This window comes from Synchytrium microbalum (assembly GCF_006535985.1).
Source record: "Synchytrium microbalum strain JEL517 chromosome Unknown SmJEL517_scf0021, whole genome shotgun sequence".
Classification (NCBI taxonomy): domain Eukaryota; kingdom Fungi; phylum Chytridiomycota; class Chytridiomycetes; order Synchytriales; family Synchytriaceae; genus Synchytrium; species Synchytrium microbalum.
In genome coordinates, this window is record NW_022158370.1 from 334730 (window position 1) to 347703 (window position 12974).

The following is a 12974-nucleotide window of genomic DNA, read 5'->3' on the forward strand; positions in this document are numbered from 1 at the left end:
GTAGATGGATCTTGGATTCGAATCTTCAACGTTTGGAATATCGGCACCGTTTTCCGTTTGTGCCCTTTTGAAAAACACGGAGCAGAATAGCAAACCGGGACCTTAGTGTAGCCATTCTTTGGGATATCAGCACAAGATACTGTGAGAGACAGCATGTTTGTTTACTACAATCGTCGACGCGATCAAGCCGACGTGACCTTGAATTACAACCACTGCCAATCTCAACATGATGCCAAGCGCCAAAAACAAGAGTTCTGACTCGCTGAGTCAGCCTCGATCACACTTTGTCAAAAAACTTCCCACGTGAAAGATCAAGGCGCCAGTGCAAGATAGCAATTATTCTCCGTATATCGATTTCCGCCCTTTCGCAAATATCCAGTCGTCAAAAGCAACTAGGGAGCTTTGACGAGAATTGCGATCTGGTTAGTCCGAGATGTCTTGGTCTTCGCATTTCCCCCTCGTGCTAAATCTAAACTCTCAGCACTTAAAATTGTTAACAAACTCTAAGATCTAGACCACTACCGACTCAATAACGAGCATACAATGTGAGCTTCGTTTTCCTACTATGGTTGACGATACTGTCTAAAGGATTGGCTGACATTTCACAGCACTTTACAGAAACCCTTGAGCTTGGATTTTGAAATCTGTTATGGATACCATACACATAAAACCAGCGCGGACGAGGCCACTACAATATACAGACACTCGGAAGCCTAGGCAGCGCACAAAAGCTGTTGAAGTTGCTGTCAAACACGTACCGGAGAAACTGGAATCGCTGCAACACTGGGCAACAACTTCAACTGCAACCTCGATGATAAAAGCAACGTGTCATGCTGTGTCAGGCACATAATGTACTTATGGGCTCGATCTGGAACGTCTTTTATCATCTCTTATCACCGTATATATCAACATTCGCATCACGTGAAAAACACAGTCTAGTAGTAAATATTTTCGTAGTTTGTAAATAAAGTCATCTTAGTCTACATCAATACATGAATCGACAGTCTAATGGTATAAAGCTGTCCAATTCTTCACATGTGTGCTGAGTGTTTGTCCACCTTGTTTTACCGGATGGAGAAAGTGTGGTGGCATGTCAAGGCATCTAGATGCATTGACACAAATATCAATCCACCAAAAATGTAAACATCATTTGATTGCTGTGCAGGTAATTGCGAGACACGATCGTCTTCCAATTGGTCATATCCATCAACTGCTTCTTCATCGAGCAACTCTTAGAGCTCTATGGACTGCTCCAAAGTCTATTGCGGCGAATTCGTTTTGGGAAATTCCAGCAACGGATCATGTCAACACATACTGGGAGAGACACAATATGCATAGCCGAACGCCTCGGTGATCATATCCGTCATGCAGCAGCTTGTTAAATGCAGAAAAGGAGGTCTTTGGGAGGATGGTCTTTCGTCTTTAAAATAAGGCGACTTTTGCATAACTCGGAGGTGTCTTTTTTTGGTGTTTTCAAGAGTCTAGACGAAGACTTAGTCACGAATAATGCCATTGCATGTTCTAGAACCTTGGTGGAGAAGCTCTGTCTCGTGGATGCCATCATCAACCGATGAAACGTACTAGCAGGTTGTGTTGCAAGGTCTGGACTGCTTTTTCTTTTGTCAAAACATGGGCGCGCGCATGTCTTCTTCTGAGAGAGTTTACAAAAGAATTAATGAACATTTCATTTGTCATGACACGCACGCTCTTGACATGTCTCGTATCTCTTGTTGGTTACCATACTTTATTTTTGCTTGCTCCACAAACCAACCGCGCACACAGTTCCGAAAGCATGACATACAAGACTTTACGTAGTCCCATTATCCCTCGCCACGATCCCCGGCATGGAGAAAGCAGAACGACGATGCGCACGACGCTCCACCTGAATCTGGAACTGGCGATATCCGACTATACCCGCAGCTATCAAACCAACAACAGCAGCAATCACAATGCCTATAATTCCACCTGTAGAGAGCGGTGCACCTCCCGGAACAGGAGATCCGTTGATGGCGATCTGATTGGATCAGTGCCGGTATGTTGCGTAAACGAGTTTGAAGAAAGGCGAGAGGCAGTACTTACTTCTGCGACATTCATCTGACACGAAGTAGCAGGCGGAATCGGGACTGTATTCCAAGTAAACATGACTGATTGGACGTTTGTTACGGTGTTGAGATCGGTGAATTGGCATGTCGAGTTTCGGACATTTACACCAGCGTCAACAATCATTGCGTCAGTGCAATTGATGGGCACGTTCGTGCCGCCATTGATTGTTAATACGGGACCATTGACACCTTATATGAAATGCGGGTCAACCTTTCGTTTCTGCGTTTGATTTCAAGTTTTCGAGAATTGTTACCTGGAAAGCTGATATTGCCTATACTTCCATACTCAACATACCATGGATTTTGCAGAGTGTACCCAGAATTTAAAGCAACAGCAAGCCTTTGTGCGGAAATGTTTGATTAGAATCCCAATGTCACATCACCAACAAGTGAAGGAACGTCTTGTCAAGCCCCTCAATGCAAAAAAATCTCAAACATGCACCACTGAGGACCACATTTTGGATCAGCAGCTGACTGCCAGAATGAGAGATCTTCCTTTGTCGCCATATTGCCATTATCATTCAAGTTGGATGGTTTGCAGAGATTCCCGACACATCCGGGAGAGGTAGTGTCGGTAGAAGATGCCGTGGCGATACCACCTACAAGAATATCCATGGCCTTGATTTCTACTTTTCTGCTGGTTCCGTTCGTTGAAATGATTCGAGAACTGGTTGTAGACATAAGGAATCATGTACGCCTCGAACGATGAAAATTCAGTCACTTGTTCTACGCGTCAGGCAACGCGCTTCCCGACTTGGAAGTAGCAGCTTGGGTTTCTCATCTCTTCGAGGCCCTTCAAACAATTTGAGCATCATGGCGACAGTGAATTCAATTCATCTTGAACAAACACCTGAAACTTGATCCAGACCATGTCTAGATTTTTTTCTATCCGTCGTATTCTTGAGACAAAATGTACAATACTTTTAGTGTCGAGACTGGTCCTTCAACTTATTTGGAACCTGGTTTGGATGATGATGAAGTTGGAGCAGCATCTTCAATAAGCTTTTTGTCTTCAGCAGCCTTCTTCTCGTCAGCATCAGCCTTCTCCTTTGCGATTTCGACGACATCACTCTTCTTTTCAGCATCTCGATTGGCAATCTTGTCTGTTGGTGATAGTGAGGAATGGAGTTTTAGCAGTTTCCAAGTTTGTTTATGAAGAAAGCACAACATCAACGTTTCCGTAACATCTTCATCATTTGACCTCATTTAACAAGACACAAAACAAACTTTTGTTTCCAAACTGTGCTGAATACTTACTATCAATCAAGTTATGCAAAGCAATAACACCACGAATCAAAGAGGACAAGTAGATAACCAACAATTCATCATTGGTCTTGATAGAGAAGGCCGTAGATACATCCTGTACATTAAGATTCGGTAACAAGTTGAAGATGTTTTGCAGATTGTATACAATCTGATGATTTATGGGTAGTGTGCCATCAACGACTTTTGCCAAGTATGTTTTGATTTCTTCTAGATTGTGTTGTAGACCCTTTAAAGAGTTTAGTTGGTTTGTTATTCTGGTGGCGAGGGTTCCTACAGCATTGTCTTTAATGTCTCGTAGCAAGTGTTCTACACCGATTTCTTCTGCTTCTTCGGCTTCAATGAGAGATGGGATGTGGTTGAAGGTTTTGGTTGTTGCGGTACCGTCCTTGTAGAGTTGAGTATTTTGTGATTGTTAGTCAAGTGGGGATGCAAAGTGATGTCTGGAGTATCGGAATGCAACTCTCAAGCACCTCGCCCATTTGGCAAAAAGGACCAGATGACCAGCGAAATAGAAGCAAGGAAATTGGCGTATGCCTTGAATTGCATCGTGACACGCAACCCACACACACACGCAAGTCGTCTTCCAGAGCACTTACATCATGAATCTCCTCGACAGCAAAGTAAGCATCAGTAGGGATGCCGATATCGTGTGGTTTTACATCAATGATGACCAATACGGGGTTTGGAGTATATCGTTTAAATAGTTCATTGATTTCGAGATCCGAAGGACGTAGTTTTGGACCAGAATGATACCAGCCAATCATCTTTTCCCTTGCTATAGAGAGATGTGAGTGAGTAAGTGATATATGTGCGCAAAAAAGCCACATCCTGGTATAATGCTATGCCTTTCTCAACCAGACGTGGTCAAGGTTGAATACTTGCCATTTACTTTTTTGAACATGTCGTTCAAGTTTTCGTGATAATTGTGATCTAGAAACCATACCGATGGATCTCGTTCGTCTTCTTCGAATGGAACTAGGGTGCGAGATGTGTGTTCAAAGGTCGAATGTCAGTAGAATGCATTGTAATAGCTGCAGTAATGCAATAGCTTGAATAAATGCACAATAATAATCCACATGCGTACCAGCATAGCTGTTTGCGACATTGACCTTTCCCTGATTCCATTGTCCGAGGAGGACACCGACAACTCTCTTTTTGGTATTCTTTGCAACTCGATTGTAGTGGTCGACGACCGACAGCAGCACCAGCGGATGGACTGTCACCGACTCGGGCTGCAATTGCACCATGATGGCTGTATATCTGGATTTATATACGGTACCTTGTAGGTTTTGAAGTCTGAAGGTTGACGCGTCGTGTGGTCGACTGCATGTAGGAAGAGATACGAGCCAGGGATGCGAGGAGAGAGCATTCATGTACGCGTGTATTATATGTACAAATTATATTCCATCTTCAAATTATAACGTTGCAAGGCTGGTTTAAGAAAGGAGCAAAACGACAAGTCCCCTCAACGAATTGCTTTTTGCAGAAGAGCCCTGACAACCAACATTTCAACCGTGGATGCGATCAGTCTTCCAAAGCTTAAATCTATTCAGTAAGTCCCATCATCATTCCATTTGTCACTTGCTTGGATCTACTTCTAATCCTAACATGGTGCTCGCTGCTTAACATACATTAGGAAGCCTGCAATGTCGGAAGAACAAGCATCAATTCATTACTATTCCGCACTATTACTATTAACGGAATTGATCAACTTGTCTACATCACCCAATCCATCATCGAACGCTTCATCACTACAACATGCTCTCGCAGCATCAACTCTGAACGAGATCAACACAAACAACACCCTTCTCGACACGGATCTACTACTTTCTCATCTACATTCTAAACAGGTACATACTGGGGTAGTAACTTACCTGATTCGTCGTCATGATCTGCAGGAGCTTTGTTGTTCACACTTCACACCCTCTTAGACCCAAAACGATACAAAAAGGCTATATACAGAACTGGAAGCTGCCTTCGCAAAGAACGCTGCCACTATATCTTCATTTGCTACCATATGGCTGCAACATCAACCACAGCACCACACTCTTCCACAAGCAACCATCACCAAAATCAAGGCTATAAATGCCAACAAGAAGGCTGAGGAAGAACTACAGTTACAGGTCTCTCAATTGTATTCCAAGTTTGTTAATGTAAGCAGGGAGTTGATTCGCTGGTAATATGGTTAAAACCTAATTACTTCCATACAGACGATGTCTCTGATATTACAAGAGTTGGCTAATAATCAACTAGTCATACTGCGAGATCATGCACCACATGTATTGAATGCATTCACTAACTATCATGAAGGTGTGATGAGGAATGCTTCCTTGAAATTGAGGTAGGGCCCAATAATCTGTGTATTCTTTGCGCTCCCAAATCTCTGATCTTGAACGTAATCTCCTGGTATATAGATGTCTGCGTCTTGAAATACTTCTCAAGACATACAATCCTGTCACAGTCAAAGCCCTCAAACATAAAATGTAAGCTTGCTTATAATCTAATCTTGTGGTGTTTTATTGCTCAATGGTTTCTCTTAACAATCCAACCTTACCTACGTAGAACCAAACTAGAAGAAACCCGAAACGAAGTTGAATTCATGCATGCTGCTACAAGGAGTCATCTAGAATCATTTCAGGATTTGGGAGACGAGTTTGGCGAAGTCGTTGCATCCTATTCGACCATTCTGTCACATATAGATAAGGTTGCGGATGAAATAAAGAGACTTGCCAAGTAAGGACAAGATCAGGAAGTTTTGTGTAACTACGAGTTTGGTCAGTCGAAAGCTATATCAACGAGAGCAAATGGGTTTTGTTGGGTCCAATATCGAAGTACAACGGCCAGATTTTTTGGTGCGGAATCTTTTGTAGTCGAAATGAATCTATGCTTTCTTGAACATTGTGGTAGTGTTTCGGATACGATATTATGTCAACTTGTATTGGTTGACCTCTGACCCATCTTTCGTCACCGACACAGTTGTTTTTTGTTGATTTTACATACGTATCCCTTAAACTTCTGAGACTCCAAGGCAAAAAGAAACTGGCCATCCGAAATTCTAAATTCATTCCAACTTGCCATTCAAGCTCGACTTTGAAGGACTTGATAGTATGGTATGGTATGAAGAAATACTTGCTTGAACGATGGTACTTCTTGCAGAAGGGATCATAGGCCACCAGTCTGAACGTTCCTCTCCAACGGACGAAGCCACTGACACCAAGTAATATTGGTTGATGACTCCACTGTCAGGAAGTTTCAATTATGCCCTAGTATCTAAAAATATTTCGTGCTCAATACACGAATATTGCGATGGAGGACAGTGGCTTCTCGTATGGGAGTGGGAATTTATAGTTTTTTCTGATTGGTTTTTTTTCTGTTTGATACTCTAACCCATCCTTTGTCACAGGCTATCTCTACCGTGGAGTTTGCTCTTGATGAGCATTTCTTACTCCGTGACTGCTGCTGCAGTTGAAAATGTCCTTGTGAGAGTCTGGACAATGAAAGAACGAGGAGCACGTTCATCTCGGAGTTGAGCAGGGTTTCCCAAGTATAATGAGGAGGATCGTGAAGAATTGGCTCCTGACTGCTCTGGACCGAATGGTTGAGGATTTGCAGAGATCTGCTTGGCTGAAATAGGTATGAAGAAAGCACAACAGCCAATGCGTTCTCATTCTGTGCACCCAAAGTTTTGGTTTGCTGTTAGTCTAGCTGTGGAGTCATCCTTTCATAAGAGAATTCATCACTCTTTCAAAATCGGCAAGCTGGCTAATGGTCAATTGGTATGCACCTTGCACGACATGCATTGAATGAATTGACAAGCTATCATAAAGGTTGGATGAGAAATCCTTCCTTGAAATATGACGTATGGGGTAGCCATAATCTCCTTTTTTGGTGCCCCTTAAAGAGAGATGCTCAAACTGCGATCTTCTCGACGATGCGCTTAGATGTTTTGCGTCTCGAAATGCGTGTGAAATGCCTTTCAAGATACCCAATGCAAGCACGGTTAAAGTACTCAAACAGAAAAACGTGGGTTCACCTGTTTTCATCAAATCTAGGTTTTTACGCACACTCTCTGTCTTGAACACTCCATCCTTTCAAACTTGAGTCAAATAAGAAAAGATGAGAGACCGAGAATTCAGGCATACTGCTACAAGCGGGCATTTAGAGTCTTTCCGGATTCGAGAATTAACTTGGTGAAGGCGTTGCAGCATGTACGTCTTTCACATACATAGACAAGGTTGCTGATGGGAACAAGGAGGATCGTTCGAGGAAGGACGAGATGAGCCTGTTAGAGCTGCGTCAAACGAGTTGGTTGGACCGAATCCACCAGTATTGCGTTCTAGTTTTTTGGTCCTAGGCAATTGCGAACACCACAGCTAGCGTGAACATCCAGATATGAGCTGCTTGCAAGTGCCCTTGAGAAATTGCCTTTGGCGGATCTGAAACACTCCAACTGCGGCGTCGATTTCCTCTCTAATTCTAGCTTCCATCATTCCCTACTACGGGCAAAAAAGCACCAAACAGAAATCACGATACAATTTCTGTCCAACTTCATTTCCCCAGCTTCGAAAGTCACATGTTGATTTGATGGGTGTTGGATGGGTTGAGTGTATTCGGGAACTATATACTACAGAAATACGGTGTTGCTTCTCAAACGACGGTACCACTTGCAGAAGCAATCTTGGGCCACAAGTCTGCACATTCTTTTCCAACGGGACCAGTAATAGCAGAGCCCTTCATTTCACCCTTTGGGTTGACAATCACACCTGCGTTGTCTGATAAATGAAGTATAGGAGAGGACGAGAAAGTACGTGTGAGTACAATGCTTTTATAGTGGTGACTTTTTTTGGTGCATTCTAAATTTTACCTTCAAAGTAAAGGTATACACCATCCCTTCTGCGCCATGGCTTTCGTTGTCTGATGACGACAGCGGGCATAACTAGTGAAATAATATCTTAGAATCAGAATACAAAAAAGCACATTTATCGCCTATACACACCCTTCTTTCTCAATTCAGGCTTTCCCTTCTTGACGGTAGCCAAGACCATATCACCGACACCGGCAGCAGGTAGACGATTCAGACGACCTTTAATTCCCTTGACAGCCATAACATACAAGTTTTTGGCACCTGAGTTGTCTGCACAATTCATGACGGCAGCGACTGGGAGACCCAGAGTCATTCTGAATTTGGTACCTGTTGAACCACTTCGTCCTGTATAGAGAATGTAATTGTTAGATATGTGGTATATGGGTGTCTGGGGTCATATGTTGTGAAATGTCTGGGTGAATGTTTTTGGGAGGCAGATGCTTCACATCCATCCATCACATTTTAATAAGATGAATGGGTCCAGGACAATAATAGATCATGTATGTAATATCCCGATGTATTGATAAATCCACTCCTCTCTGTCCTCTTGTGATGGTCAAGCTTAACCCAACGTTGTCGTTTACGTCCAAATTGTCACTGGTTTTCCGGCAAGCACATAGTAAACCAATAACAACGTCCTAATACAGTCGACAGATTGACAGACGATGCACACTCTAAACGTTCACTCACCTCTTGCTGACATGGTTGGTTTTTATATTCACAGTCTGTGAGAATGAAGAAAGGTGTTTGGTTGTAGAGCTCCCTTCATGCGAAAACAAGCCACAAGCTTCTCTACTCCAAAAAACATTCATCTAAGCTTATAGTCTACAAAGATGGTCAAGTTCTTAAAGCCAAACAAGGTGTCATCACCACTGCATGCATCATGCATTATCTATCTCCTTCTTGGTTGTTTTTTGTGCATCAGTACAAGCTAACACATTCACCTACAACTAGGTTGTCATCATCCTCCATGGAAGGTATGCCGGAAAGAAGGCTGTCATTGTCAAAAACAGCGATGAAGGCACCTCAGCAAGACCCTACCCACACGCCGTCGTCGTCGGCATTGAAAAATATCCATTAAAAGTAAACAAGACTATGGGCCAAAAACGTATTGCAAAGAGGAGCATCGTAAAGACTTTTATCAAAACCATCAACTACAACCATCTGATGCCAACTAGGTATGTACCAAGGATGTGGGATGATGTGGGATATGACAGAGTTGTTATGTTAAGGGTGACTTGGCAGTTTCACACTCTATCATCCACACTTCCTCCAATCTATACTTCTGCAGCACTCTAACTCACTCATCCTACACAGGTACAACCTCGACATTGACTTGAAAAACATTGTCACCGCCGAAGTCGCAAAGGAACCATCGCAACGTGTCGAGGCCAAAAAGGCAATCAGAAAGCTCTTTGAAGAACGTTACAACTCGGGAAAGAACAGATGGTTCTTCCAAAAACTCCGTAAGTAGATTCTTCAGATAGTCTAGTTAATTAGATGAAGGAGTTGGATGTCGGACGTGTCGGTGTCGCGACATACATCTCTAGAGGCTTTTCGTTTCTTGCAATGACCGTGGCTCACTCTCATTACTTTCTGATACAGGATTCTAAGCTATAAAAGGAAAGGGAGGAGGATTGGTCTTGTACGTATACATATAGTGGGCCCCAAAATAAAAAAACAGAACCATTTTTTGCAGCAATCACAGTCTTTGTCTTGACTTTGTTGTCGTGGACGTATACCGTTTGCAACTACTCTTTTCTGTCGATCAGATCTCACACATCTTTCACACGTGTTTTTGATTTGGTGGCAAGAAAAACCTTCTTGACAGTGCTCTCATGAGAAAGCTTAAAGAACACCGTCTTGTTAAACAAAAAGCTATGTCTCCTCGGTCTTGATCAGTCAAAGCAGATCTGTTGCAAAAAAAATAAAAAATAAAAAACTACAGACACTTTGGTAATATGCAACAACGATTCTTTTTTATTTATCTATTAACAGCATTGAATGCAACACCGGCCCCCACATCCTCTTGTTGACAACTACTGGTTTTGAACCGCAGCATATACGTCTTGAGCCCAAATACCATAAAGTGCTGCATATGCAGGTGCAGAAGGTGACGCTCTTGGATTCGTCAACTTTTCATCTCGGAGTGCTTGACGAGCATGTTCAGTCAGCAATGTCTAAACGTGAAAGAGAGGGTGAAAAAGAGAACATTGACAGTTTGGACACGACATATTCTCACAAACACGACATACCTTCAACGCATCAAAACACTTTTGAGCTTCATCCTTCTTAATCCCAGCAGCCTCATTCAAATCAGGTTGCAATACCAAATCACCAAATACATTGACATGTGGGATTATAACGACCTTGACAGTCTCTTGTCCTAATTTACCCAGTCCAACTATGGCTCCATAATGAGATTGTCGTGGTTTTAGCGCTTCAAGATATGTTCGCAATAGCGTCTTTGTGATTCGTGGTTGGATGGTAGCATATGTTGTAGAGTATGTAATGCATATGTGTGATAGGAGGGCGGCAGAGTAGTCACGTAATGCCCAGTGATTCTCGGTTGGGTGTTCAGAGAGTCGTTTGCCGACTAGACATGTCATGACTATGGGGATCATCTTGTGGAGCTAAGAGAGTAAATATTTGGTGGCAAGTTGTCAATAGTGATGTTTTAAGTCAGAAGTTTTTTGGGTCCGAAAACATCCAAGCTCGCGAAAACTTACATATGGTTCAACGAATAAGTTAGGGTTTGTAAAGAGTGCACGCATCAACCTCATCATGGACCACAACACATCCAGCTTTCGAAGGTTCTTGGTCACCTATAATATTCAGGGCCAACAAAAAATTTAATCCTTCTTTGCAAATACGTACTCACTTTCAAAAACTTATAATCTCTCTTACCGTCTCTTCAATAAACTCGACAAAATAAGGTATTAGAGCCTGCAACCCTGGATCTTCAGCTATACCCGTCGTGGCCACTTGTCGTAGTTTTTGATCATCACCCAATAAGAATTCTGTAACCTTTTCGAAATAGACTTGTAATTCTCGTGATAACGATTGTTTGATTGTGGGTGCGTTTTCGACTGTGGTTGTGCCATTTGGTTCTGGTTTAGTGATCACTCCTGTTGTTTTCAGACTTGCTGCTTTCAATTCTGTTTGTAAAACAATGGTTGCAGATCATTTAAAGAGGACGAACAAAAGCGGCGCGTTTGAGGGTCGTATTGCCATACCAGCAGGAGTAGGATTCTGCACAATACTTGGTTGAACTCCATTTATCGCCAACCAATGACCTACAATTCGAGACGAGCTGTAAAATAATGTTCAAAGGAGAAGATGTACACAAACATTCCACTAACCAGTGTATGCGACGTGTAAAGGAACAGGAGGCAAGGGAGCAGCAATAACCTCCTCCAAATCAACTTCATGGTCGGCAGCATAGAACAACTTTTGAGCAGTGGATGTGGATCTGAACTTTGAATTGGTTCCTGGCCCAAATCCATATAGGGCCTATGCAGGCCAGGTAGTATCGAGTTATTTTTGTGGTTGAGCTTCGAAACACAACTCCAACCTAGTCAGTATGGTGGATGGCTACTGACCTCTACATTTCTAACTCGTAATGCCTGATTGATATCCTCGGTAGTGAGCTTTCGTCGCTTGCCATGATTCATGAATTTTGCAGCTTCCTGTTGTTTGATGTTGATGATTTAACAGTCAGTTTGACTTATAAGAGAGAGCAACAGCAGATAACAAGTAATATAGCAGGTATTCAAGACATACACATATGATTTCACGTAGCCTATATTCAGCATCAGCAAGCAATCGAGTTGCTATCTCGGGTCGAACATTCACTCCTGCTGAATCGGTAATGAACTAGAAGGGAACAAGAGGGTGAGTAGAGTAAATACGATATTTGACTATTCTCAAGCTTACTTGTATTGTCTCGGTTGAAAAGATGGACATTTTCGCAGTTTGGCTGTTGCGACTTGGCAAACTGTGGTGAGAAAGCAAGCTAATGAATTTATACAGTCTATTAGGTCAAAATACGCGATTAGAGCTCGTGAAAGGCATCTTTGGTCACTTTTATATCGCGTTCAGACGTGGTGAGTGTGCTAAATTCCAAGCACATTGAAGCTCTTGTGTTTGGAGTTTGCATCCTTGCCTTGTCGTCAACAGGAATGGCGTTTTCTTTTTGCTTCCTTGACTGATTATATCAATATTCAATTTCGCTTATCTCTAGTGCCGAAACGTTTGCTAGAAAGGTGGTTGATTGGAGCTGTGCGGCGACGTTTGAAGCACTATGTCTCAACCATCTACGTTGTCGTATCTGGTACCAGACCGTAAAGGTATTCAGCTGCCAATTCTTTGAATCTGAGACATGCAATGGTGGATAGAGTCGCTTTGTTGTCGCTGGTTTTAGAAACTGAAAAGATATCTCCTTTAGAATCAATGTCATTCGTGGTGCTTTGAACTTTTGAAAGGACGGTCTTCTCAAAATCTGTGTGGGCGTATTCTGACTCGAATGTGAATGTCTGCGTCGGGTAATTGGGAAAGGACAAAACATGTTTTCGCAACTATCCGCTATCTCATTACGACCACGCAATATGTACATCCAACCCCAGTCTAGCACGCACCACCAGCCTCACAATTCGGCCTTCAGAACTGGTTCTGTGTAATGGTCTTACTCATTTTATAAGTCTGAAGAAACTAGAGCTCACAATGGACGATGAACACACCGT

At 42.6% G+C, this 12974-nt stretch overlaps 4 protein-coding genes across 4 annotated transcripts; 1 reads left to right on the plus strand and 3 right to left on the minus strand.

Moving 5' to 3' along the window:
- Positions 1 to 3050: 3050 nt before the first annotated feature.
- SmJEL517_g03784 (uncharacterized protein) lies at positions 3051 to 4615 on the minus strand (the record flags this gene model as incomplete). Its single annotated transcript, XM_031169712.1, has 5 exons — positions 3051 to 3205; positions 3360 to 3753; positions 3965 to 4143; positions 4224 to 4343; positions 4453 to 4615. 5 exons carry the CDS (start codon positions 4613 to 4615, stop codon positions 3051 to 3053), a joined length of 1011 nt encoding a protein of 336 aa, XP_031024365.1.
- A 3400-nt stretch (positions 4616 to 8015) lies between these two features.
- Positions 8016 to 8935, minus strand: SmJEL517_g03785 (uncharacterized protein; the record flags this gene model as incomplete). Its single annotated transcript, XM_031169713.1, has 4 exons — positions 8016 to 8140; positions 8233 to 8304; positions 8365 to 8577; positions 8923 to 8935. The coding sequence occupies 4 exons, from the start codon at positions 8933 to 8935 to the stop codon at positions 8016 to 8018; spliced, it is 423 nt and encodes a 140-aa protein (XP_031024364.1).
- Positions 8936 to 9065: 130 nt separating this feature from the next.
- SmJEL517_g03786 (uncharacterized protein) lies at positions 9066 to 9706 on the plus strand (the record flags this gene model as incomplete). Its single annotated transcript, XM_031169714.1, has 3 exons — positions 9066 to 9092; positions 9187 to 9410; positions 9550 to 9706. The coding sequence occupies 3 exons, from the start codon at positions 9066 to 9068 to the stop codon at positions 9704 to 9706; spliced, it is 408 nt and encodes a 135-aa protein (XP_031024367.1).
- A 565-nt stretch (positions 9707 to 10271) lies between these two features.
- SmJEL517_g03787 (uncharacterized protein) lies at positions 10272 to 12198 on the minus strand (the record flags this gene model as incomplete). Its single annotated transcript, XM_031169715.1, has 9 exons — positions 10272 to 10412; positions 10488 to 10865; positions 10962 to 11057; positions 11140 to 11390; positions 11469 to 11528; positions 11595 to 11745; positions 11835 to 11921; positions 12016 to 12108; positions 12169 to 12198. 9 exons carry the CDS (start codon positions 12196 to 12198, stop codon positions 10272 to 10274), a joined length of 1287 nt encoding a protein of 428 aa, XP_031024366.1.
- Between the last annotated feature and the right edge of the window lie 776 nt (positions 12199 to 12974).